Source organism: Rhinopithecus bieti, unplaced genomic scaffold (genome assembly GCF_001698545.2).
Source record: "Rhinopithecus bieti isolate Rb0 unplaced genomic scaffold, ASM169854v2 scaffold_37505, whole genome shotgun sequence".
Taxonomy (NCBI): Eukaryota; Metazoa; Chordata; class Mammalia; order Primates; family Cercopithecidae; genus Rhinopithecus; species Rhinopithecus bieti.
The window spans coordinates 260,822-287,613 of NW_016815797.1; the positions used below are offsets into that span (position 1 = coordinate 260,822).

Here is a 26,792-nt window from a genome sequence, read left to right on the forward strand (position 1 = left end):
GGACTCCAGGAACCCTGTGTTGAGCCCAGGCTGTGCTTTCAGACGTCCTAGGCTGCAGGGCTCTGTGGTGAGCTGCCCAGGGGCAGCTTGGAGCAGTCCAGGGCACCCCCAGTGTGGGAGCCACATTGCAGTCTGGGAGCATGGGAGCTGGGCCATGTGGGTGCAGCCTCGGAGCAGAGCCACCATCCTGGATCAGCTCCAGCCTGGATAAGACGCTCCCTCCCCATGCAGCCATTCCCCAACCCTGGGGCAGCCAGCACTCTCTTGAAATAGTACTCCCTTCCAGAAGATCATCTGATGCTGTGTCTCCCTGGTGTTTGTAGGGAGAAAGCCGTTTGGAGTTTTGTTTTTATTTATTTCTTTTTTTTAGTAGAGGAAGTTATTAAAAAAAAAAAAAAAAAAAAAGCCTGTGTGGCGGGCGTTGAAATTCAGGAGTAAAATCAGAACTTGTTTCCTCATTTCCGACCTTGTGAACTACCTGTTTTCCTTGTCATCAAAGGAAGAGGAGGGGCACTTGGGGTGAAAGCAAGGGTTTACAGGCCTCCAGCCAGGGCCCCTGGGGTGGCCTTGGACCTTGCAGAAGCTCAGGGCACTGTGATGCAGCAGGGAGGCCCAGCTCCTCCCCTCCCCATCCTCTCCTCTCCATCCTCCCCTCACCTTCCTCCCCTCACCCTCCTCCCCTCACCTTCCTCCTCTCTCCATCCTCCCCTTTCCATCCTCCCCTCACCTTCCTCCCCTTATCTTCCTCGCCCTCCTTCCTCCCCCTCTATCCTCCCCTCACCTTCCTCCTCTCTCCATCTTCCCCTCACTTTCCTCCCCTCTCCATCCTCAACTCACTTTCCTCCTCTCTCCATCGTCTCTTCTCCATCCTCCCCTCACCTTCCTCCCTCTCCATCCTCCCCTCTCCATCCTCCCCTCTCCATCCTCCCCTCACCTTCCTTCCCTTACCTTCCTCCCTTCTCCATCCTCCCCTCACCTTCCTCCTTTCTCCATCTTCCCCTTACTTTCCTCCCCCTCCATTCTCAACTGACTTTCCTCCTCTCTCCATCCTCTCCTCTCCATCCTCCCCTCACCTTCCTCCCCTCTCCATCTTTCCCTCTCCTTCCTCCCCTCACCAACCTCCTCTCACCATCCTCCCCTCATCTTCCTCCCCTCTCCATTCTCCCCTCACCTTCCTCCCTCCATCCTCCCCTTCCTCCCCTCACCTTCCTCCTCCTCCTCCATCCTCCCTTCTCCATCCTCCCCTCTGCATCCTCCCCTCACCTTCCTCCCCCTCCATCCTTCCCTCACCTTTCTCCCCTCTCCATTCTTCCCTCACCTTCCTCCCCTTGGCCTCCTCCCCTCCGCATCCTCTCTTCGGCCTACTCCCCTCCCCATTCTACCCCCCTACCTTCTTCCCCTCTGTTTCCTCCCCTCTGCATCCCTTGGCCTTCCACTCTCTGTTTCCCCCATGGAGGAAGTAACACACATTTGCCTGATAAACAGAGGCAGTCTCTGGTGCCTGGCACCTGTTGGTTTCCCCTCACCTGTGTTCATGTTTGGGACTTTCATTGTAAGTATCAATGTAAGCGTTTTGAGTCTAGGTATTTGGAAGTTTGAGGCTCCTTAGTCTGGCCCGTGCCGTTGGGCACATCGATGCCAGAGGCCCCCCACCTTGGCACCTCCCCATTTAGATATAAACAAACAGTGTCATTTTACAGCCCCCATGTGGCGCTTTGAGTGCTCCAGGCCAAGGCACAGGCGGGGCGCCCACCCTGCACCCCATGTTCTCCCACGGCGCCTCCCTCCTGGAGGGGCTGGTGGTATTGGAAACACCGAGGAAACCCAGCGGCGCTCTCTCCTGTCCCCTCCTGCAGGCACCTGAAGGAGATCTCCGAGCTGCAGAGCCAGCAGAAGCAGGAGATCGAGGCTCTGTACCGCCGCCTGGGCAAGCCACTGCCCCCCAACGTGGGCTTCTTCCACACGGCACCCCCCACTGGCCGCCGGAGGAAAACCAGCAAGAGCAAGCTGAAGGCGGGCAAGCTGCTGAACCCCCTGGTGCGGCAGCTCAAGGTCGTGGCCTCCAGCACAGGTCGGCCTCCGGGCGCAGGGCTGGGATGGGAGCGGGCCTGGGGACCCCTGAGTGAGCCTGGGAGGTAGGCTCCGTGCGGGTGTGACGCCCTCGGACCTCGAAGGCCACTCGGGGTTGTCTCCTTACTGCATCTCCTTTCCCTGGAGCAGGGGAGTCATTGCAGCATGAAGGCAGTCCTGGTTCTCTGTCCTCACGCAGAGAGAGAGGCAAGGTCCGTGAGTGGGCAGGGGCTGCTCAGCGCTGGGCCTGAGCCCCTAGGCTGCAGGCTGTGCCAGGGGAGCTCAGGCTGCCCTCCCTCACCTGCTCCTCTGCAGGGCACTGTGTGGACGGATGGCGGCTGCTTCCTTTGACCCATTTCTTGGGTGTGTGCCAGCCAAGCCGCTGTCGTTAGGGGCTGGGGAGGACGGGAGGACGGTGATGATCTCCCAGTCTTGTTAAAGGTGACACCTAGTCATGGAGTGGCACTGTCCTGGCCCCGGGCAGTCACCAGCCCACATCCCTGCATGTCAGGGCTTCCTGAGGCCTCCTGAGCAGCAGTGCAGCCTGCTTGCTGGTCGAGAGCCCTGGCACTGTGGGCTGGAGCCCCTGTGAGCCCAAGTCCCCAAGCATGCCAGGCAAGCCACCGTAAGCTCACTCTAAGCCCACAACCTTTGGGGTACACATCCATGAGTTATACCCATTACATGAATTCAGAGACAGCGCCCAGAGCTAAGGGAAGACTGAGACGAGAAGTACACAGGCCACTCTGTGCCTGGGTGTGTCTTCTGTCACTATATTTGCTCAACACAAGTCCAGCACGGTAGTGGGGGCTGGTAGAGACTGGGCACTTTCTTTGCTCTTCCCCATCTCTCCTGTGTGGGAGATGTGGCCATGTGCCTGTGGTCTGCAGGAGATGTGAGCTTCCCCAAGGTCACCCAGCAACGAGCAGGCAGAACAGACTCAATGCACACAGCCCCGACCCGGCGGGCCTCATCGTGCCTGTCGCCTCTTCTCCCCCCGCCCAGGTCACTTGGCTGACTCCAGCAGAGGCCCTCCCGCTAAGGACCCTGCCCAAGCCAGTGCGGGGCTCACTGCAGACAGCACGGGCCTGAGCGGGAAGGCAGTGCAGACCCAGCAGCCCTGCTCCGTCCGGGCCTCCCTGTCTTCGGACATCTGCTCCGGCTTAGCCAGTGACGGAGGCGGAGCGCGTGGCCAAGGTGATTTCCAGCTTGCCTGTCTCCGAGCATGTGCTAGCCACGTAGGGCCTCAGTGGTGTCCCCAGGAGCACGCCCGTATTGTGTAGAGGGGTTGCGAGCTGTGGCAAAGGCTGTTGAGAGGCTTCTTTTAAAAAGGAGAAAGAAAAAAAAAAGACGTAGTATGTGGATGACAGGAATGGAGCTGTCCCAACCACCACCAAGTCTTGCTTGTCAGCAGCTCAGGGGGAGGTGATGCTTTGCTAGAGCGGACCTTGGGGAAGTGGCTAGGACTGGGGAGGGCAGGGGACCTGGCATCCGGCCGTGTGCTCCGGCGCCAGTTCCCAGGCACTGGCTGCCCCACCCCCACCCCCACAGCGGAGCCAGATGGTGCTAAACACCGGGTCCTTCCAAAGTCCAGAGGGCCGGCTGGGGGGACGAGGGCACAGCTTTCGAGCTGGGAGTTTGGCCTTGAGGAGGAAATTCTCTCGTCAACGCTGCGTGGACAGCAGCAGCTGCTCAATAAGGTGCTCTCCTGTCCTCACCATCTCTGTCCAGAGAAATCATGGTGACCATGAAGCCGCCCCGCCCCGCCCACCCCACCCTGCCCGCCCCTCTCCGGGCTGCTTCTCTTCTGCTCTCCCGCTGCCTCCTTCCCATTACATGGTCAGTGGCTTTGGTGCTCCGGGCTGGGCTAGATGGAGCCGTGGATGTTAAGTGACGAGGCTGGTGTGGCTGTTGGTGTGGAGGAGGAATCGCAGCAACCTGTACTTGATGAGTGTCTCTTTGTTTTCTTCCCTTTATATTCATTTGCAGGCTGGACGGTTTACCACCCAACGTCTGAGAGAGTGACCTATAAGTCTAGTAGCAAACCTCGTGCTCGATTCCTCAGTGGACCCGTATCTGTGTCCATCTGTCTGTATTTGTTCTTTTGTATTTTATCACCTCCTGGCCCTTGGTTTTCTCCCCCGACCCCCTCCCTGTCTTCATTACCTTTCATACATTTCATAGGATGCCTCCCCCACCCCATTGAAGTCACCTATTGAATCTCAAAGTGGAACCCCACGAGTCGGTCCCCGGAGCGGCGGCCGCCCGCGCCTACCCCCCCAGCCCCACACAGCACGTGTGCATGCTCGTGGCTGGTGCCTGGGCACGGAAAGCATGTGCAGCGGCTGGCCTGCCTTCCGCCCCGGGCACCTCTGCCCAGATGGTCTGGGGCCCTTTGCATTTTTTTCATCACCTCATTTATTTAATTTTTTTTATGTTGGATGTAGTTTTTTTTTTTCTGTTGCAATTGTGGCAAATATACATGTCCGCTGTCCCCAGTTCCAGCGACAACAAAAAGACAACCCCAACCTCCTCCAGATGCAGTGTGTGTCACGCGTGTCTGGACTGTGAAGACATGCACATAGTGAGCCTATACGGTTCTAAAGGTCACTGGAGGGCGTGGTTTCTGTACCAGGGCCAAATCCCAGCACCCAGTACCCTGCATACCCACCGCCCTGCGCCCTGCATGTGGAAATGCTGAGAGAACGTGCTCCAGTTCGGGCCTCCCCAGCCCCTCCCCACTGGAAGGGCAGGTCTGGTCCCCTCTGTCATTGCTCCTCACCCACCGCTGTCTCCAACCCAAAATAGGAGAGTGATGGCCTCCTGGGCAGCTCTTCTTTGGAGCATGCATCCTGCCTGGCCGGCTCCTTCCCTTCCTCCAGCCAGTGGGAGCACTTTAGTTGCTGTATTTTCCTGTGACCTCCTGTGACCACAGGGATGAAGTCAATGACGCAGTTCCTCCAATCGCTACTAAGCCAAAACCCAGCCCAGCCTTCCTCAGATCCCCTGGAACACAGTTAGCGCCCAGGAACTCCATCTCCAGGGAAGGCTTGGCCTGCCTGGGGCCGTCCCAAAGCAGGCAGTTTGTTTTTCACCCTCAGGACAATCGGCCAGTGAACTAAAAGCTGTGAGATTTTAGGCTTTTGTCTTTTAAGAGGAAAATTAAGCTTTTTAACAATTGGATTGGATATGCTGGTTTGGGGCACGTGACTTTTTGCTTGTACAATAAAGATACATTGTACTTGTTGGGAGCCAGAGGCCATGCCCGTGGGAGGCGTCCACTGCCATCCACCCACTCCATCAGAGGTCCACGTGGGTCATCATTCTCCAGGCAGGCAGGTCGAGGACACAAGGGCCATGTAGAAATGCCAGGGCCTTCCCAGGGCTTCCCGTTCGTCTGTTTAACAGGCTGCCCTGTTTCGGCCACCGTGTCGTCTGGGCTGTTAGTCTGTGGGTCTGGGCGGCCTGGTGTCTGGTGAGTTGCTGAGTTGAGTCTGGGGAGGGGTGGGCGCCTCCCCCCACACCCCTGCGTCTCTGGGTCCTCTTATGGCAGCCAGCTGTGGTTCCTTCTCCGCAGCCTGTTCCCGGCCCTGCTGGCCTTGTGCCTCACTTGCTGCTCCTCTTCCGGCTCCTGCGTGTGTGGCTCGATCTGGGGCTGTCACTGGGGGCGAGGGCACCTGGGAGACTCAGTGCAGGCCGTTGCTGTCGGGTATGGCACCTACCCAGGCCCCACTTCCACCCCCGTGCTGTGTTTTGGGGTATTGCTTGTTTTCACGGCTTAGCCCCCATCAGGCAAGTCTTGGTCTTAGTCTTTTTGGGCCATAATGTCTCCCTCAATCCCCCGACACTCTGAAGTTGCTGGCCAGGGAGAGCCCAGGTGGGCCTCTGCCCTGGGCGCCTCTCAAGCCCTGTCTGGATCAGCTCCAGGCCTCTGAGGTCTCTGCCACTCTACTGGGATGTGGCTGGGACGGGCCCCTCCTGTCTCTGTGCCCCTGGGCTGTGGAGGCTGGACTTCTTGTTGAGCCATCCACTGGCACATCTGCTGCTCCTGGGTAACCCACAGGGCAGCCCAAAAGAGAAGGGAGAGCTGTGGGGTCTGTGAGGAGACCAAGCACCTCCAGGGAAAAGACTGCAGGGATGGGGGCCGCCCTCTGAGCGCTGAGAGGCTGAGGACTTGGGTGGAGGCCGTGGGATTGCGCCAGGCTTGGAGGCCAGGAGGGAGGGATGCAGGCAGGGGTAGTGTGAGCAGATGGGCAGGAAGACGCTGAGGTGGGTGCGTGGAAGATGCCGAGGGGTCGGGGGTTGCGCTGCAAGTAGAGGAGGAGCGGGGTGGATGCCAAGGCGAGGCTAGGGAGGGGTAGCTGGCGCAGCCTGCCCAGCCGTCGCTCCCTAGGGCCTAGGGAGAGCTTTCAGCTCACTCTCCTGGTGTGGGGCACCCCACTTCCTGGAAGAGAAAGTTCCAGGAAAACAGAATGTGTTAAATTTTGAAGTATAGAAGGATCCTGGCCTCTGTGAAGATCAGAGAAGATGAAACGGCCCCAGGCAGGCTGGGTTGAGGCCAGGCCAGAGGGTGGGCTGGGGGTGCCCAGGTGGCTGTGCCCAGGGATAGAGCAGGGCAGTGCAGCAGGCACCTCCAGAGGCCTGAGCTGACTCGAGGTGCAGGACAGGGAATACAGCAGTGGAGGCTGGGAGCAGCAGGTGGACAGACCCCTAGGGAGTGCAGGGCCCCTGCTTGGAACCCCTATGAGCTGGGCCCCTTGGCACAGACCTGTCACCCAGCTTGCAGACGCCCCCTTGTGATCAGCAGATGCTCTGGGGAGCTCACATGACCTAGTGCCCCAGAGCACTTTTTTTTTTTTTTTTTGAGACAAAGTCTCGCTCTGTTACCCAGACTGGAGTGCAGTGGCGAGATCTCAGCTCACTGCAACCTCCGCTTCCCTGGCTCAAGCAATCCTCCCACCTCAGCCTCCCAACCACAGGTCTGCACTACCACACCCAGCTACTTTTTTTGTGTGTTTTTGTTGAGACAGGGTCTCACCATATTGCCTAGGCTGGTCTAGACCTCCTGGGCTCAAGCGATCCACCCACATTGGTCTCCCAAAGTGCCGGGATTATAGGCGTGAGCCACCTCCCCTGACCCAGTGCATTCTAAGGGATGTTGCCCTTGGAGATGGGGAGGAGGGTCAGGTGCAGATGCTGAGATGGCACCTCTGGTCATGGTTCTGTTGGTTCTGCTGGTTAGAAACGGGTCCTTCTGGATCCTCCCACCTGACCGGGCAGGTGCTGGCACCCTGTGAGCCTTTCTCTCTGCACGCTAGAGCCATGGGGTTTCTCTTTGGGTTTTCTCCATGTTGGCTGTTGGCGGCAGCATGTTTGGCTCAGGCACCCTCCGGTGTCACTGCACGGCCACTTCTAGGCCTTCTCCCACCATGGAATGCTTTCATCCCTCCTGGGGGGGGTGAGAGTGCATGCTCAGCGAGCCCCTTTGCAGCAGGTGTTCAGGCGGCCTCGGGGTAGAGGGCATCCAGAGAGGAGGGCCCCCACCCTGCACTGCGCCCACCAGGCCCTGACCTCTGCAGCCAGTGTGGTCAGTGCTGCATACCACTGTGGGCTGTCTGTGGAGCAGGCCTGTGTGCGACGGGGCCTAGTGCAGTGTGGGGTCATTTAGCTCAGGGCAACATGAAAACAGCCTCAGGTCTCCCTGGGCAGAGCCAAGGCGGATCCTGCTTCCCAGTGCATGCTTTGTAGACAGTTTTTGGCTCAAGAACATGGTTGTTTGATACGTAGACACCCTAAAAGGGGTTTCGTCCCTGGATGCCCGTTTTCTCTTGTGAAAAGGAGCCGGTGCTGACCGTGGCGGGGGCTGACCCGGCTGAGGGCGCGTGGGAGGTGGTGGGGGGCTGAGGTGAAGCCACCAGGGCGCCCGTGATGGGAGGTGAGCTGCCCTGGCTGTCCCGTGGGCTGCTGGGCGGTATTGAGCCCTGTGAGGTGAAAAGTGAGTGTGACAGGTTGCTCAGGGGCTGACCACTTTTTAGGTCCCCTGTCGCAGGCACACACCCTCAGTTTGGATCCTTCATGGTTGAGATGTCTTCTTGGCCACAGGCTGAGGGTCTGGACGGGGCAGGTGTTCGGGCCACCCAGAGGCCAGGGCCGTTGACCCGAGAGCAGGCTGTTTCTGTGCCGGAGCGAATCAGGGCTGGAGTGGGGAGGGAGCCTCCGCTTGTGCCTCGGGGGCTTCAGCCAATGTCGGCTGCACAAAAGCAGGAGATACCAAGTCCAAGAGCCGGCCCTCCTGTCTTCCTGTGTGCTGCCACTTTTACATTCTGGGAAGAAAGCAGCGGATCTCCTAACAGCTGGGATGAGGCCGCCAAGCCCCGCCCCAGCACCACTGAGCAGTCCAGGGCCTTGGCGCTGCCTCTTCCTGGGCCTGGCTAGGGACGGAAGCCCCACAGGGAGACGGAGGTGGGCCTGGCGTCAATCAGCGGCCTCCTGAAAGTTTCCTTTGTTCTCCCATTGCTGCCTTATGGACAGGAGGTGGGGGTGCTTGTCCTGGCACAGAGCAAGTGGCAGGGGGCCAGGTGGGGGCTGTCTTCGGGTGCCATCTGCATGGTGGGCAAGTGAGGGACAGGGCCCAATGCAGGCTGAGGCTCTGGAGAGGTGGACTAAGGAGCCACCTAAGGATGGGCAGGGCTGTCCAGAGTATGGAGAGGTCTCTGCCCCAGTCCAGTTGTCTGCAGTGAGTGGCCTTGAAAGGCTGGCACCCATCAGTTTATCCAGAGGTCTAGGAGCCGTCTGCACACTGGTCACTGGGGCCCAAGTTTAGGAAGGGCCCATGGAGGCCTCCGTGGGCCAGGGTTGCTCTCTGGCTCTGAGCAGGTACGGTGTCCTCCACACACTCCAGACCCCGGGTTCCCAGGGTTGCTCTCTGGCTCTGAGCAGGTACGGTGTCCCCCACACACTCCCGACCCCGGGTTCCCAGGGTTGCTCTCTGGCTCTGAGCAGGTACGGTGTCCTCCACACACTCCCGACCCCGGGTTCCCAGGGCGGTGAGTCAGTCCCAGCTCTGATGGCAGGTCCAGGCTCCCTCTGGTGGTTCCCGGCCAGCAGCCGGCCTGTTTGGTGTTCTTCCCAGCATGGCAACAGCCAGGCATTAGCCCTGAATGTAGAGTTCCAGCCACACCAAGAGCTACCAGATCGGCACAGAGCAGCTTTTTGAAGCACCTGGCTTAGGGCCATCTACATGGGACCATGGGCTACAGCCCCCCACAAAGCCTGCCAGGGAAACTGGTGGTCACCCAGTGCCCCTACACATTGGATCCCCCCTAGGCTGCACCACAGACTTCAGGGGCCCCTCCTGCGCTACAGAAAACCAGCCATACCTCCCCTGCAAACTTCAGTGAGCCATCGAGGGGATATCAACTCTGTGTTCCTGGCAGGGTTTCATCTCAGAACAGAGCAGCCAGGGAACAGTCCTTTGGAGCTGCTCACCCAGAGCCTTCTGGTCTGAATCCCTCCCGCTGGGCTCCCTCCTTTTTATTTGAACAGGAAAGTCTGCAACAGAACACCACCTCACCTTTCTTTCCCCACACTAGCTCAGGAACAGACAGAGTGGACTAAAAATACTCAGCTGAGCTAGGTTTCCAAGTCCAGGACGCACAGCTCAGGCCGAGCTCGGGCCGAGGAGCTGGACAACAGGTTGCCCACTGTGCCCCGAGGCGGGAGGCAGGGGCCTTCTGGAGAAGGCAGGCAGACGTTGCCAGGTTTTCTGAGTCCCTGGAAGATCAGAGTCGCTCCTTTTTCGGTCTCTGGGGAACAGCTCCCTGCTGGGGAGGGAGTGTGCTCCTGGCAGGGGGCCGTGGGCTGGAGTGTAGACAGAGCCTGCGTGCTAGTGTGGCTTTGCTGAGTGACCTTGGGGAAGTCTGAGCCTGTTCTTGCCCGTCCCAGCTCTGCCTGCCCATAAGGATAAGCGGGGATGGCCGCGCCTTCCGGCCCAGCCTGCCCTGGGGACCTTGTCCCCACCAGGCTGGGCACTGACCGGCTAGGACGTTGCATTCAGTGTACACCAGGTGGCCTCTGGGTAGTTGGGACCAGTCAGTTTAGAGGCGGTCCCAATTACAAGGAGGCCAGAAGTGTTCCAGGCTGAGGCCTTGCCCTACCCCTTGTGGATACTGACTTCTAACGAGGTGGCAGTGTCCCCAGACATTGGGGTCAGTCCCTAGATAGAAACCCTCGGGTCCTCTACTCAACGCCTGCCGCTGACCTCATCACCTGAGGCAGCCATCTGAGATCCAGAGTTGGCCTCCAACCTGCAAAACAATGTATCTTTTTGCACTTGGAAAACCTCTGATGGGCTTTGGCAGCCAAGCCCAGCCGTGCCGGCTCCATTCCAGAGCTCCCGTGGCCGACTCTCAGCAGGGTGTCCTGCCTCCGTCAGTGGGGCTCCCAGAAGCCTGATGTTTGAAAGCCAAGCGGTGTGCTTTGCTTTTTTCTTTTTCTTTCTCTTTTACTTTTCTTTGAATATGCTTCTAGAGACAAACACTTCTCCCTGAAGCTTGGGGCTTGGCCCTGGCACCTCTGCCCCTCGGCGAAGCTCGCGGGAGCCTGCACCCTCTCTCCGGGGGCTGCCCCATTTCCCCCGGCCGGGTCGGCCCTCTCTCTGAACTGCTGCCTGTGTCTGCCCCTCCCTGCACACTGACGACTTTTGCTTAGTGTGGTAGCGTGTCCCGGTGTGTGCTGTTCTGCCTAACTCTGTGGTCTTGTGTCGTTTCTTTTTCCCTTGCAGGGTCTGCCCTGAAGCGTCTCTGCCTAGGCAAAGAACACAGCAGTAGTAATTATCCGGGTTTTTTCCCCCTTTGTCCTCTCTCATCGCATGGGCTTTCTCGTGGCTAGTACACATCAGGGTTCCCGCGGCTGGGCGGGCGTGGGCCTGCCCTGTGCCTGCCCCGCGCCTGCTCCGTGCCTCTCGGCCAGGCGCGGCTTCGCTTCCGCCTGGCGGGATCGCTGCCCTCGGCTCCCCCGTGTGTCTCCGTGGCGCCTAGAGTTTGTGCGGTCTCGCCAGTTCACATCTAACGGGCTTATCCTTCCCCGGAACACCCGCAAATTGCCAATCATTAATTGGCTCCTTTTCCAAAACCGTAGGAATGAGTATTTCCTTGAAGTCCTAAAGATGAGTGCCTCCCCACAAGGAGAGATGCCAGGACTGAGTGGGTATTAGTCTCCCTGGGCCACTCACCTCCCTCTCTCTCATCTTTCTCTCTTGAAAAAAATTTTTTTTTTCTTTTCTGGCTGAACTTTTCATGTAGGAATAGCTCCATGTGTGTCAAATCTCATCACTAATTTTTAATTGTCTGTGTCTGTGCCTTTCCATTGCTAGCCACTAAAGTCCACTACATTTTGGGACAGCTTGTTTGAAGAGATGGTCATTAGGTTGTTTTTCTATGCAGAAAAATTTTAAATTGGCTTATTCAAAATTGCCAGCCAGAAATTACATGTGTTGCGTGGAAAGGGTATGATTTAAAAATTTTAAAGTCTCATTTATGCTTTGAATGAAGCAGCCAAGTGCTCTGGTGTGCTAATAGCAGAGCGGCTCCCAGCTCCCTCCTGCAGCAGGGCGTTGGCCGCAGCCCATGGCAGGAGCTGGTGGGGCCTCATCAGGCAGCCCCAGGCATGGGTACCCTTTATGAATACCTTCCTCTATCGCGCTGGTCAGGACAATTTCTACGTCTGGAATTCCAAACAACCAGACCATTAAAATTCATGGGAATGCAAGTCAGGCAGCCCTGGCAGGCATTTTCCCGCGGGCCAGGGGGCCGCCTGCAGGCCAGCCAGCTGCGTGTGCTGAGCGCTCACACAGTACTCCACCGTCCCCGCGTCCTCATGTTACGGCTGAGGATGCACAGGCCAGAGAGAGCCCGAGGAACCTGACTCTAGGCACCGTGACGCCGAAGCCCAGTGTGTCTGGCTGTGCCAGGAGTTTCCTGAGCTCTCTCACACGTGAGTCTGGGGACGGGCAGCGGTGGGCACAGAGTGGATGCTGAGCAGAGGCTGCCGGCTGCTGCAGGGTCCTGTCCCCTGGCCTGGCTTCTGAGGTGGGTGATGGCCACATGGCACAGCCCATGGAAATGCCCCACCGTGTCTGACCCTGGGCAGCCAGGCCCCTTAGTCTGACCGCCTCTTGAAGCAAGGTGCTGCCTGGCCCAAGTGAGACCATTGTCTCAGCTGTCACGTAAGAACGAATGCGGCCAGCCCACTGGGGGCCTGGGCGCATGTGTGGCGTCACCAATCCTGGCCTGTGTGTGACTCCCCAGGGTCCTCCACCAGCAGCCTGGCCCCAGGTCCTGAGCCAGGCCCCCAGCCCGCCCTGCACGCCCAGGCGCAGGTGAACAACAGCAACAACAGGAAGGGCACCTTCACGGACGACCTGCACAAGCTGGTGGATGAGTGGACGAGCAAGACGGTGGGGGCCGCGCAGCTGAAGCCCACGCTCAACCAGCTGAAGCAGACCCAGAAGCTGCAGGACATGGAGGCCCAGGCAGGCTGGGCTGCCCCTGGCGAGGCGCGGGCTGTGAGTGCGGGGTGGGCGGGGCGGGTGCTCCTGGGGTGGGGTAGCCTTGCCTCCAGCATTTGCTAGTGCCCTGTGTGGCAGAGGGGTGTCTAGTTAAGCTCTTCACTTTCATGATCCGAGTTCATTCTCCCCACAGCCCCAAGAACTAGGCTTCTCCACATTACAGATTGGGAGATGAGCGACGTGCCCACAGCTCTGCAGCTGGCAGGTGGAAAGGACAGGCCAGGCCAGGCCGGGGCTGTGACTCCACAGCTCAGATACAGCAGCAGCCCCAGCCTGGGCAGCCCGAGCCCTGCACTCAGAGCAGGTGGCCCCGGTCTTGGTGGACGGGCCCACCTCTGCCTGGGTTCTGTTTGTGCCCAGGCTGGAGACCAGGGCAGCTGTGCATGTCACCCAAGTGACACCAGCCTTGGGCCGTAGCTCACACACACCTGAGCCAACGTGGGGCAGAAGTGAGGACCTGCTGTCCTAGGTTTCACACCTAACTTGTTCTGATGTCAGCGCGAGTTGGAGAAGCACCTGCTGTTTTCCAGCTTTCTGGAGGGTTTGTGGAAGACTGGTGTTATTCCTATCTCAGATATTTAGTAAAGGTCATTTGTGAAGCCATCTGGGCTGGAGTTTTGTTTTTGTATGTTTTAGCGTGGGATACTTTCCTCTATGATCTTTTACCTTCAAAATTTTCAAACACACAGAAGAGTTGAAAATTCTGCCGTGAACTTCCTTAGACGCACTACGTACACTCTAATTGACATTTTTGCTGTATTTATCACGCACCTATTCATTCCTTGAGGGTCCAGTTGTTACTATGGATTCCATTTCTTCTAAACTTTTAACACCATTTGGATTTTCTGTTTCGTTTTGTTAAATTCTGCCTTTCTGGCAATTGGTATCTCTCCTCTAAATTTATCTAAAATTTTAAATTAATTGCCATAAAATGATCCATAATAGCTTTTATTTTTTTCCATTTGCAGGACTTACAGTGATGTCCTGATTTCATTGCTGATGCTGGTGATTTCTGCCTCCTCTCTCTCTGCCTCCCCTTTGCTCTCTTTTTCGTTATGCATTCTCCTGAGGGGTGAACATTCTATTAGCCTGTTCAGAGAACACATTTTGTGTTGGATAGTCTTTATTGTATGTTTCATCAATTTATTTTCTTATTTCTTGCCTTCTTTCTTGGGGTTAATTTTGTTCTGGAAAGTTTCTTAAGACATGTTCATGGATCTCTAGCCTTTCCATGATAACGCAGGCACTCAAGGGTATCAAGTGCCCACTGATGGTTTTAGCTGCCTCCCAAAAGTGTGCAGCTTTTCATTAACTTTTGTTTGAAAATATTTTATAATTTCTGTTGCTATTGGAAGTAAGTGTGGTGGTTAGTTTTCAGATGACCTTTTGTCAGTGTGTTTTCGTGTGGCTGCATTGTGCTAGGAGAGCCGACTCGGTGCTTTCAGTCCGTGGAGATCTTCCGGGACTGGCTTTTGACCTGGCTGTCAGTCTTTGTTGCTGTTCCAGATGCTGGAGCTGAACCTGTTTCCTTCTCTCCACATCCACACTCCCAAGCTCCACCACTGTGACTTCTGTTCTGAACCTCTCAACAGGTACACCTCCGCCAGTCTGAGTCCTCAAACTTATTCTCAGTGGAACCCCATTATTCTAGGACCAAGTCAGGAATCCTGAACACGGCCCCATAGCTCTGTGAGGCTGCACCTGGAGCCTGGGCAGGCTCATCTCTGCTGCCTGGGCTCCAGCTATATCGGCATTCAGGATTAGCAGAGCTAACTGTTGTTCAGATGTTCTGGATTCTTTTTAAGTGTAAGGGTTTTTTTAACTATTATTTTTGTCATGGCAAAAAAATATAAAACACAAAATTTACCATTTTACCCATTTTCAAACATACAGTTCAGTGGCATGAAGTACATTCGGAGCACTGTGCAACCATCGCCATCCATCCACTGAACCTTTTCATCTTCCCCAAGGAAACTCTGTCCCCATTAAACACTAGTTCCCGAGCCCTCTCTCTGGCTTCCTGGAAGCCTCTGGTTTCCCAGGCCCTGGTAGCCTCTATCCTTCCTTCTGTCTCTATGACTTTGACAACTTGTACCTCATATAAATGGAATCATACAGTATGTGTATGATTGGTGAATGGTTTATTTCATTTGATACAATGTTTTCAAGGTGCATCCATGTTGTAGTATGTATCAGAACTTTTTAAAATCAGCCAGGCGTGGTTGCGCATGCCTGTGGTCCCAGCCACCCGGGAGACTAAGGTGGGAGCCCAGGAGTTCGGGGCTGCAGTGAACTATGATCGCACCACTGCACTCCAGCCTGGGTGACAGAGCAAGACCCTGTCTCAAAAATAAATAAATCCAGAACACTGTGCTGCCACCACCACTGTTCATCTCCATCTCTTTTTATTGTGTGAAACTCTGTACCCATTAAATAATAACTCCCTATTGTCCCTCCCCCAGCCTCTGGCAACTTCCATTCTGCTTCTGGTCTGACTTTGACTCCTCTGTGTACCTCATAGAGTGGAGTCACACAGTATCTGTCTTTTTCCACTGGCTTGTTCCACTTGGCAAAATGTCCTGCAAGGGCACCCTTGATGACATCCGTGTTGTAGCATGTCCGAATTTCCTTTCCTTTGAAGGCCAAGTGATAGTTCATTGTGTACCACATCCATTCTCAGTGGAATCCTGCTATGGGACTGTCAGTTCTGTCAGTGGACAGACACCTGGGTGCCTTCCATCTTTTAGCTGTTACTAATCTGCTGTGAACATAGTATCCCTTCAAGATCCTGCTTTTATCCTTTTGGGTATAAACCCAGAAGTGGAATTGCTGGATCATATGATAATTGTATGATAGTTTTTCGAGGAACTGTTTTCAATAATAGCTATACCATTTGACATTTCCACTAACAGTGCACAAAACTTCCAGTTTCTCCACATCTGTGCCAACAAAAGATTTCCTTTCTGGGTTTTTTGTTTTTGTTTTCTTTTTTTTTTGAGACGGAGTTTTGCTCTTTGGCCCGGGCTGGAGTGCAATGGCACGATCTCGGCTCACTGTAACCTCCACCCCTCAGGTTCAAGCAATTCTCCTGCCTCCTGAGTAGCTGGGATTATAGGTGTCTGCCGCCACGGCCAGCTAATTTTTGTATTTTTAGTAGAGACGGGGTTTCACCATGTTGGTCAGGCTGGTCTTGAACTCCTGACCACAAGTGATTCACCCGCTTCAACCTCCCAAAGTGCTGGGATTACAGGCGTGAGCCACCACGCTCGGCCATCCTTTCTGGTTTTTGATGGGAGGCATCCTCTCGGCTGTGAATTGGTGTCTTGTGGTTTTGCTTTACATTTTCCTAATTAAGTAGTGACATTGAGCAGCTTTTCATGTACTTATTGGCTGTTTCTGTGTCTTCCTTGAAGAAGTATTTATTGAAGTCTTCTGCCAATGTGTGAATCAGCTTGTTTTTTTCATTGTTGTTTTAGGAATTTTCTGCATAATCCAGATATTAATCCCTTATCAGATATATGATCTGTTGGTAGTGCCTTTGGATGCACGAAAGTTTTAAAATTTGTCTTGTTTTCATTTGTTGCCTATGCCTTTAGTGTAATATCCAAGAAATCACTGCCAAATCCAATGTCGTGAAACCTTTCCTTAAGTTTTCTATTAAGAGTTTTCTGGTTTTTGCTTTGACATTTAGAACTTTGGTCCATTTAGAGTTGATTTTTTTTTTCTTCTTCTTTTTTCCTGAGATTGTGTCTCACTCTGTCGCCAGGCTGGAGTGCAGTGGCGCAATCTCAGCTCACCACAACCTCCACCTCCCGGGTTCAAGCAGTTCTCCTGCCTCAGCCTCCCAAGGAACTGGGACTACAGGTGCCCGCCACCACGCCCAGCTAATTTTTTTATTTTATTTTTAGTAGAGATGGGATTTCACCATGTTGGCCAGGATGGTCTCAATCTCTTGACCTCATGATCCGACTGCCTCGGCCTCCCAAAGTGCTAGGATAGAGTTGATTTTTGTGAGGCAAGGCAGGGCTCCACCTTCTTTTTTTGGTATGTGCATATCCAGTTTTCCCCACAGAAGTTGCTGAAAACTGCTTTCCCCCTAGAATGGTCTTGGCGCCCTTGTGGAGAGTCACTGCAGCATAAGAGTTAACCTTCATCTCTGGGCTCTCCTCTCCTGTGACTCCCGCAGTGTGTGACTCATCCACTTCATGGTGGACCACAGACCCCTCTGGCTCTGTCCACTCTGCCACCTTTTTCCTCTGTTCCTCACACAGTCATTTCAAGTGTCTCCAGCTTGCTGATTCTTTATTCTGCCTGCTCAGATCTGCTGGTGAACCCCTCTAGTGACTTTGTAAATGTCAGTTACTGTTTTCAGCTCTTCTAGTTCCACTTGGTCCCCTTCATAATTCCTGTCTGTTGATATCCTCGTTGTGTTCCTGTGTGATTTTCCTGACTTCCTGTAGTTCTGTGTCCATGGCTTCCCTGAGTTCTTTGAGCACATTTAGGATATTTGATTTAAAGCCTTTGTTTACTAAGTCCAATGTCTAGGCTTCCTTGGGGATGTTTTTGTCAGTTAAATATTTTCCTCTGAATGAATCATACCTTCCTGTTTTATTTTCTTTAGATTTTAGGTCAGTAAATTTTCTTTGTGTCTAAACTGCTGTTAAACCTGTCTATTCAGTTTTAATTTGGGTTATTGTGTTTTCACTTGAATTTTTTTTTTTTTTAAATTAACCACATCTGCCATATCTTTAAAAAAAAAATGGTTTCTAACTCTACCAAAATCTCTATCTTGTATCTCCTTCACATAATATTTTTTAGTTTTGTTTGCTCTTTGGCCTAGTTTTCTTTATATTGCCTTGTCTTGTGACTTTTAAATATTGTGTGTAGAACATTGTAGTTGAAATTTTATTTGCAAAAAAAATGTGAGGTCTAATAGCAGGTTTCTCATTATTGTTTAATTTGCCTTAGAGTACCTTTTCATATTCTTACCAGCCATCTTTTAAAAAGTGACTGGTCAAGGATAGTGACCATTTAAAAGTTGATTTGTTTATCTTTTTATTATTGATTTGTGCGTGTTCATTATATATCTTTTGTCGTATACTAGGGGACTTCCAAAAGTTCACAGAACAATGAAATTAAAAGATAAATATAAGAAATATATGACTGGCCACGGTAGCTCACACCTGTAATCCCAGCACTTAGAGGCTGAGGTGGGTGGATTGATTGAGTCCAGGAGTTCAAGACCAGCCTTTGCAATATGGCAAAACCCCATCTCTACAAAAAATACAAAAATTAGTTGGGCTGCCGGGTGCGGTGGCTCACACCTGTAATCCCAGCACTTTGGGAGGCTGAGGCGGGTGGATCACCTGAGGTCAGGAGTTCAAGACCAACCTGGCCAACATGGTGAAACCCTGTCTCTACTAAAAGTACAGAAAAACAAAAAACAAAAAAATTAGCCCAGCATGGTGGTGGCTTCTGTAATCCCAGCTACTCAGGAGGCTGAGGCAGAAGAATCGCTTGAACCGGGAGGCAGAAGTTGCAGTGAGCCAAGATCGTGCCATTGCACCACAGCCTGGGCGACAAGAGCAAAACTCTGTCTCAAAAAAAATAAAAATAAAAAAATAGCTGGGCATGGTGGTGCATACCTATAGTTACAGCTACTAAAGAGGCTGAGGTAGGAGGATCGCTTGAGTCCAGGAGGTCAAGGCTACAGTGAGCTGAGATGGTGCCACTGCACTTCAGCCTGGGTGACAGAGCAAGACCCTGTCTAAAAAAAAAAAAAAAAATAGCTGGGCGTGGTGGCGCATACCTATAGTTATAGCTGCTAAAGAAGAAATATAAACTTTTTTCTTAACATGAGCGTCATCAAGTTCAAGACACTTTTATGAGCAATGATGCCAGCCATTTAGTCTCTCCCTAAAGACCTAATGGTTCTGGGAATTTAACTATGGCCATTGAGTCTTTTTTACAGTATTAATTGACAAAATGGGTGCCCTTCACAGATGTCTTAAAATTAGGAAGCAAAAAGAAGTCAGAAGGAGCCAAATCAGGACTGCAGGGTAGATGCCTGATGATTTCCCATGGAAACTCTTGCAAAATCAGCCTTGTTTGCTGAGAGGAATGAGCAGGAGCACTGTCATGATGGAGATGGACTCTCTGGGGAAGCTTTCCCGGGGGGGTTTTGCTGAAGCTTTGGCTAACATTCCCTAAACACTCTCATACCAAGTCGATGCCACTCTTCCTTGTTACCCTCCAGAAAGTCGGCAAGCAGAATGCCTTAGCATCCCAAAAGCTGTTGCCACAATCTCTGCTCTTGACTGGCCCACTTTTGCTCTGATGGGACCACTTCCTGCCCTCAGCGCCATTGCTTTGACTGCACTTTGTCTTCAGGACCACACTGGGAAAAACATGTTTCATGTCGTTACAGTTCAAAGAGAGCTTCAGGATCTCCATCCCACTTGTTAAAAGTTTCCACTGACAGCTCTGCTCTTTCCCTGCGCCCGATCTCGGTGCAATGGTTTTGGCACCCACTGAGTGGAAAGTCTGCTCAACTTCCATTTTTCTGTCAGAATTGTGTAAGCTGAACCTACTGAGATGTCTGCGGTGTTGGCCACTGTTTCTGCTCTTAACCAGTGTCCTCTGCACTTACGGCTCAGACCAGATGAGTGTTTTCCTCACCAAGTGATACAGATGGCCTGCCACTGTGGGCTCTGTCTTCAGCATGGTCTCATCCCTTCTTAAAACAAGTCAACCATTTGTAAACTGCTATTTTCATTGGGGGCATGGACCCCGTAAACTCTTCGGAAAGCATCAGTGATCTCACCATTCTTCCACGCAACACCATCCATGTGATGTTGGTTCTTGCTTGGCAGAATTCACATTATTGTGATGGAGGCTCTTTTCAAACTGAAATCTTCTCCTTCTTAGTGCCTCAGACTGCCTCCTCTTCAGACATGTTATAATGAGTTTAGTACAAGTGTATTTGGGTGCAAAGATCTTTTTTGAAAGTCATGCATAGTTTTTTCATGATCTGTATTTTCCATGAACTTTTTGAAGACCCCATAATGGATAGTCTACTGATCTGTGGCTTCTGTTTTTGCTTTCTTAATGGTGAACATGAAATGGCAAAAATTTTAATTTTGTTTTTCCTAAAAGCTTTGCAGCTTTAGCTATTGCTTTTGGTCTGGTGAGCCATCTCAAATGAACTCTCGTGTATATTCTGATGTAGAGGTCAATCTGTTTTCTTCCTCTATGCATATCTGATCGTTCCAGTGCCTTCCTCTCCATATTGAATTGCACCGAATGGGGCAGACATTTGTCAAGTGGCCGCGGTGTGTAGGTCCATTTCTGAATTTGCTATTTTGTTTCCTGTAGCAATTCCCTTATTGTGGCAACACCACACTCTCTTAATGACTGACGTTTTTCTAGTAAGTTTGATCTTTGCTCAGGAAAGACTTTCAGTATTGATCTTCTTTAAGAATTTCTTGGGCCGGGCACGGTGGCTCAAGCCTGTAATCCCAGCACTTTGGGAGGCCGAGACGGGCGGATCACGAGGTCAGGAGATCGAGACCATCCTGGCGAACACGGTGAAACCCCGTCTCTACTAAAAAATACAAAAAACTAGCCGGGCGAGGTGGCGGGCGCCTGTAGTCCCAGCTACTCGGGAGGCTGAGGCAGGAGAATGGCGGGAACCCGGGAGGCGGAGCTTGCAGTGAGCTGAGATCCGGCCACTGCACTCCAGCCTGGGTGACAGAGCGAGACTCCGTCTCAAAAAAAAAAAAAAAAAGAATTTCTTGATTTTTTTCAGGTCGTTAATATTTGCATATGTTTTAGGAACAGCCTGTCACTTTCTGCAGGCTAGCCCGCTGGGATTTCGGTTGGGAGTGTACTCAGTCTGCCGATTAGCTGGGCGAGATTGGACATACGAACAACACGAGCATCCTGTGAACATGGTGTCCATTTACTGGCATCTTTTTTGTTTCTCTGCAGTGTAAAGATGTTGTACATCTTTCATTAAATTTATCCCTAGGTAGCTGATGTTTTGGAGTGCTATCATAAATGTTAGTTTTCTTCAGATTTCCTTTTCCAGCTTCCTGTTGCTAGAATATAAAACTATGGTTGACTTTCATATCTCATATCCTGCGATTGTGCTAAATTTGCTATTAGTTCTAGGAATTGGTTTGTCTGTTCTTGTGGGTTTTCTGCACACAGAGTCTTATCATCTGCACAAGGCCAGTTCTCCTTCTCTCTGTCCATTCTGTGCGGATGACTCCTTTTCCTGCCCGCCTGGAGATCCCCGCTGTGTCGACTGGAAGCATGGCGGCACCTCGGGGAGGTGTTGGGCATTTTGCTGTGGGCAGGGGCTCAGCTGTTAGTTCTGTAGAGGCCCTTCCAGATGAGGAGGCCCCTCCAGCCCCTGGCTGCTGAGCATGATTTCCAGGAAGGGGTGTGGAAGTCGCCGAGTGCCCTCCGTGCACCTGTGACGAGTGCCCAGTGGGGCCCTCCCTGGAGTGGAGAGGAGTGACTCCCCGTGGCCAGCAGCCTTGCCTTCCTGGGGCACACCCTGCATACGGCTTCTCCCCGGGCCGGGAGAGTGGAAGGGCTGCCTTGCCACCACCTCCCTGCACGCTTGCTTTGCCCAGGTCCTGGGGCGTTGCTCCTGCCAGCTCCTGGGTGGTTCATGCTCCTGTGAGGGCACTGAGCAGCCAAGCAGGAGGCCTTTGTGGTGGCTGAGTAGAGGCGTGTGGGGCCACTTATGAGGCGTGTGGGGCCACTTATGCGCCCTCAGGGGCCAGGACCCACCAGTCCTCCTCCAAGGCCCGTTTTGGGTGGTGGACATCAGGTGTGTGGCCTAGAGACTATCAGGCTGCAGCTTGGGGAAGCAAGCAAGAAAGGGTGATGGTTCGTGGCCCCACACCATCATTCTGGTGTCAGCCCTGAGAGGGTCCCTGTCACCGCAGGTTCCAGGACCGCTGTCTCCTGAGGATGGAGAAACTGTGGCACCTTGGGGGCCACTAAGGGAGGCCAGCTGATTGCAGCCACGTGTACCTTCCTCTTCTCGTCTCTGTGTTTTGTAGATGACCGCACCTCGAGCAGGAGTGGGGATGCCACGTCTGCCCCCAGCGCCCGGCCCTCTGTCCACCACGGTCATTCCCGGAGCTGCCCCGGCCCTGTCCGTGCCCACACCAGGTACTGCCCTCTCCAGCCTCCCAGCCCCATCCTGTGCGCTGCCTCTGGGTCAGTACGGAGGCCTGCTCCCAGCTCCAGTGTCCTGGGGGCCCTGGGCAGGCCAGGTGGGCCAGCTGGGGGCACAGGGCAGCTGGAGTCCCCCGCAGGTGCCCGTGCTGCCAGTCTTCTTGCGGCCACCTGTGGTCAGCATGCCCGGCCCCCGGCTGCGGATCACGTAGCCTTCTGTCCTGTCCCTTGCCAGATGGTGCCCGCGGAACCGCCCGGAGAAACCAGGTGTGGTTTGGCCTCCAAGTCCCCCCCACCGCCTGCTGTGGGCACAGCACTCAGCCGCGAGGGGGACAGCGGGTGGGCAGCAAGACTGCTTCCTTTGCGGCTTCAGACCCTGTTCGCTCCTAGGTTGCTGTGGTCCGCGCGCCGTCTCCACACCCACTTCCTATACTGGAGTCGGTGTTAGGACCTCGCCGTCACCCTGCAGAAGCACAGTGCCTTGAGTGCCAGCTTTCCTGTCCCCTGATGAAAAGATGCGTTTAAAACAATTCTCGGAAAAGGTTTCATGTGCAATTGGCTTGTGCATTGATAATCTTTATTTACTGTTTTAAGTTGCAGAGATGTGAATGGTTTACAGATCTGGAGCTGAAGTTCAGTCTTTGGTTTTCTGTTGTAAATGCCTTTTTAAAACATTGAATTCGCTACCTTAAGTATTGAAGAGCTTCCAGTGCTAGGCGAGCCCTGCTTTGTCCTCAGTAGAGTGCCGGTTCCCTGGGCTCATCCAGGGGCTGAGAGACGGCAGGACGCCAGGGCAGGGCACACTGGTGGAGCTGCTTGCTCAGTAGGGAATGTCAGCTGCTGCACTGGGCCATGAGAAATCCGCCAGAAAACGTTAGGTGAGCAAACATGCCCTCGGCGCCAGTGGGCTGCTGTGAGGATAAGGTGTGTGTTGGGCGTAGAAACTCTGGCTGCCCGCCCACCCTGTGGAGACAAGCACAGCTCCTTCAGCTGGAGAGGCTGCCCTCTCTCCTGCCCACTTCCCTCCCTTCTCCATGATTTCCATGGAGGCCTGTGGCTCTGCTCACCCCTAGCACGCAGACCGCTCTCCTGTCCACCACTAAGTCTGCCCTGCGGAGGGCGGGGTCATTCTTCTCCTGGAGATTTCAGTGGGACTCGTCCCCAGCGGGCACAACACAGCCCTTGGTGGGAGGGGAAGGCCCCAGCCTCCTCCACCTCCTGCTGGAAAGCAGACTGCTTGGGACTGCCCAGCTGTGAATTGTATAGTTTCTGTACTTATTAGAACTGGGTAAATTATTTTGGTTCAAATCTATTATTCCATCAATTCAGTTAGAATTGAATTTTCTAGGTGTTATGCAGAATCTTCTGCCAGGGCACGATGCTGTCGTAAGAGATTTCTGTTCTCTGTACTGGGCCCCCTTGCCCCGTTCCTTGAGTGAAGTGGGGGCTGCCCTCACCTGTCCCCCTTGCCTGTGAATCCCTTCCTCGTACATGGTGGTCAGTGGCACGGAATCCCCAAGAGACTGTATATCTGAAGGAGAAAAATAAACACTTTTGCTCGAAAACAGTGTGAAACAACATCTTTTTCTTATCCTCTGTCCATATAAAATCCAAACCAACCAGCCTCCTAGGGAGCACAGGAGTTGGGAGCCAGTACTGGGCTCAGCTGCATCCACACCTCTGGAGGAGGGCGCTGAGGGGCTGCGGGTGCCACCGGATGCTGGGCAGGGCTGGCCCTGGCAGGGGTCTGAGAGCAGGGCATCTGGCAGGGCTGCCTGGCCCCCAACACTGCCCCCACCAGCTGTGGCCTGGGCCCTGAGCACAGTCAGCTCTGCCGGTCGGGTTAGCTGGCTGGGCTTCCTACCACCGTGCACCTGGTTACGCTTAGCAGTGCCACAGGCTATGCCCATGATGGAGGGAGCCAGCCTCCTAGTCAGTGAGACATACCTGCAGCCCCTGTCTCCAGGAGGCTTGGTTTGCATCACTTGCTGCAGCCCCTGGGGCCACCTTCTTTGCTCCAGGTGGGCTGAGCTCAGGGGAGGTGGGAGGTCCTTGGACGAGCTTGGGCTTGTTGAGAGGAGGACTTGGGGCTGGGGTTGCCTGGGGATCATGCAAGGGGCAGTGGCTTTCCTGGTAGGCACAGGGGCCTTAGGGAAAGTGGCCATCCAGGGTGGGGACTCATCCTGGGGGCTCAGCGCATGACGGCAGCCAGCCCCCTGGCCTCCCACTAAAGACAGCCTCCAGCTGACTGCAGTCCCTCCTGCACATGCTGCATCGCAGGCCTCACCGTGAGCAAGCTGAGGGTCCCAGTGTCTCCTGCCCAGTCCACTGTGGGGGCTGCCTTGGCTGTGGGGCCACCTCCTCAGAGAGCTGCAGCGCCAGCCTTCGAGCTTCTGCCCGGAGGGAGGAGGAACGCTCATCCCAGAGCCTGTTTTGGGTGTTGGGGGGCAGCTCGCTCCCAGATGCTCCAGACAGTACAGGAGCTGAGCGTCTGGCTTTCTGGCAGCCGTTCAGTGTGCTGACCGGTCACACAGAGAAGGGTGGCCCAGGTGACAGAGGCTGCCAGGGCTATGCTGAAGACCAGACCATCTACACAGAGCGTGGGTCACGGCAGAGCTGGCGCAGCCTTCCTGTCGGCAGCTCCTGGGAGGGTGTCAGGGCCCAGCCCTCGGCGAGTGGCCAGCACCACAGCGGGCCCACAGTGAGCTGCGCGGTTTTGTTTTCCAGATCCTGAGAGTGAGAAGCCTGACTGACCCTGCCTAGACGCCAGGCCCACTTCACGCCGTCTAATGGAGAAGTGACGGACCCTCAGGGCCAGCTGCTCCTCCTGTCCAGTTCACGCTGTTTTGTAACCACTTTCTAAGCATTTTTTATTCACAATTGGAAACACAAATGTAATGCAAGAATAAAAAATATTTTGGGGCAGAAAGGACTTTGGTTTTTTAACTCTTTCCTCTCTGGTGGCCCTCCGCCAGCCAGGTGACTGGGATGTAATGGCATTGGGGGGACATTCCCAGGACCCTGGCATGCTTAGGGCAGCCCTGTTCTCTGCAGGGCCCTGGAGGTGGCGGTCCCCGGGAGGCTGATCTCCAAGTCCCCCGATGCCAGCTGGCATGGACTCGGGGTCCTGGGTGCCTCCTGGCCTTTGCTCACAGAGCTCCATGAGGCAGGGCCTTCCCTCTGGTCTTTGGAGGCTTGAAGCCATGCACCACCCCCACACCCACCTCCCAGGCACCCTCCTTCCAGAACTCACCTGCACTGGCAGGGACACCACCAGTGGCCTGGGGTCAGAAGCTTCTGGCTGTGGGTGGCAGGTCCGAGACCACCGGCTCCTCGGAGGGCTGCATTCCCCCCACTCCTGGGAGGGGTCCTAAGTGTGAGAAACGAGGAATGCTGGCATGGCCTCACCAAGAAAACATGCCGTGGTAAGGTCCCCAAACCCTAGCCTGGCCAGCAGGGGCCTTACGCTGGGTCCAGAGGTCTAGGGAGAATTTGGGGCCCCATGCATCACAATGAGAAAGCAATGCATCTTTATTGTCATTAATGTCTAACTGCAACTTAGCATTTCCTCCATTAACAGCACCTGGACTTCATCACCACTAAAACCACAGATATTGCTGTGCCGTTTCATTTACATCCATGACACAGTGCCCTTCCCTGAGATGTAAAACTGTCCAGCCGGCTGGTAAGAGCGGTGCTGCCTGCCCATCTCAGACATGAGTCTTCAGGGCACGGCAACACTGCTTCCCCACAGGAGTGTCGGGGATGCCACCCCGGGGTGTGCGGGTGGCCTCGGAGCCCTGGTTCTCCGTGTGATCAGCAGGGTAGGCCTCCTCCAAGCCTCAGCTGGGAGCAGGGACGGCACAGTGCTAGGACCATGGCTTCCCTTGGTCTTAGTTTGTGTTCTCTTCTGTTGGTGGCTCATGTGACTGGTTTTCTGTAGACCATAGTAATGCGGTTTGCCTTTTCTTTTTTTCTTTTTTTTTTTTTTAATGAGACAGAGTCGCTCTGTTGCCCAGGCTGGAGTGCAGTGATGCAAACTCGGCTCACTGCAACCTCCGCCTCCCAGGTTCAAGGGATTCTTCTGCCTCAGCTGCCTGAGTAGTTGGGATTACAGGTGTGCGTCATCAGACCCGGCTAATTTTTGTATTTTTAGTAGAGATGGAGTTTCAGCATGTTGGCCAGGCTGGTCTCAAACTCCTGACCTCGTGATCCGCCGCCTCAGCCTCCCAAAGTGCTAGGATTACAGGCATGAGCCACCGTGCCCGGCTGCAGTTTGCCTTTCCAAACTGCACATTTATTTTAATCATTCTCTGTAAGTGAATAATAGTGTAAACGTCAGTGGTAAAACTTGGTGGTAGTGTGGTAGTAAACAGTAGTAAAATGGTCAATGAAATGGTAATGGTCAAGCCAGCACCCTCTGGGGAGATTCTGCACAGTGCACTTTCAGGACCCTGGGGCCCCGAATCCCAGCTTCATCTGCTGCTCAGAACCGCCTAGCAGCCCTCCAGGGGTCCCAAGGCTCAGCCTCAGAATCCAAGGCTCTTGGTGTTCAGCCTCACCCACTAGACGTGTCCCTGCTTCGGGCTTCACTGCTGCCGCATAGCGTGCGAGCCCGGCCTGGATTCATTCTTGACCCTCCCAGTCCCCAAACCCCCTTCCATCCAGTCTCCCCGCTGCAGCCTGCAGCCTGCTCTCCCGTCCTCTGGGTTCTATCGCACAGTCTGGGTGGATGGCTCACCAGAGCCCCAGAGACCTCAGCCCCTCATGTAGAGTTCTCATGGGTGTTAGAGTTCTCATGTTATTTGTTATGCTTGACTTCCTGAAAGCAGGGACTTAAAATTGTTTTTTGATAGCCCCGCACCTTCCAGAACAGTCACCGAGTGAAGCTGGCACACAGTGAATTGTGCTGATGAAGGCAGACTCCACTTTGGGCAGGTGAAGCTTCCAGTGGGAGCTT

General features: G+C 54.1%; 1 protein-coding gene across 1 annotated transcript in view; it reads left to right on the plus strand.

Moving 5' to 3' along the window:
* Positions 1–24,761, plus strand: part of WNK2 (WNK lysine deficient protein kinase 2) — a 143,644-nt gene extending 118,883 nt beyond the window's left edge. Inside the window, exons 25-31 of the mRNA XM_017853687.1 lie at positions 1,857–2,071; positions 3,076–3,267; positions 4,060–4,158; positions 10,853–10,897; positions 12,378–12,634; positions 21,715–21,826; positions 24,560–24,761. Coding sequence (XP_017709176.1) covers positions 1,857–2,071; positions 3,076–3,267; positions 4,060–4,158; positions 10,853–10,897; positions 12,378–12,634; positions 21,715–21,826; positions 24,560–24,585 — 946 coding nt within the window. The 3' untranslated portion in view covers positions 24,586–24,761. The remainder of the gene's footprint in view (positions 1–1,856; positions 2,072–3,075; positions 3,268–4,059; positions 4,159–10,852; positions 10,898–12,377; positions 12,635–21,714; positions 21,827–24,559) is intronic.
* Positions 24,762–26,792: the final 2,031 nt, after the last annotated feature.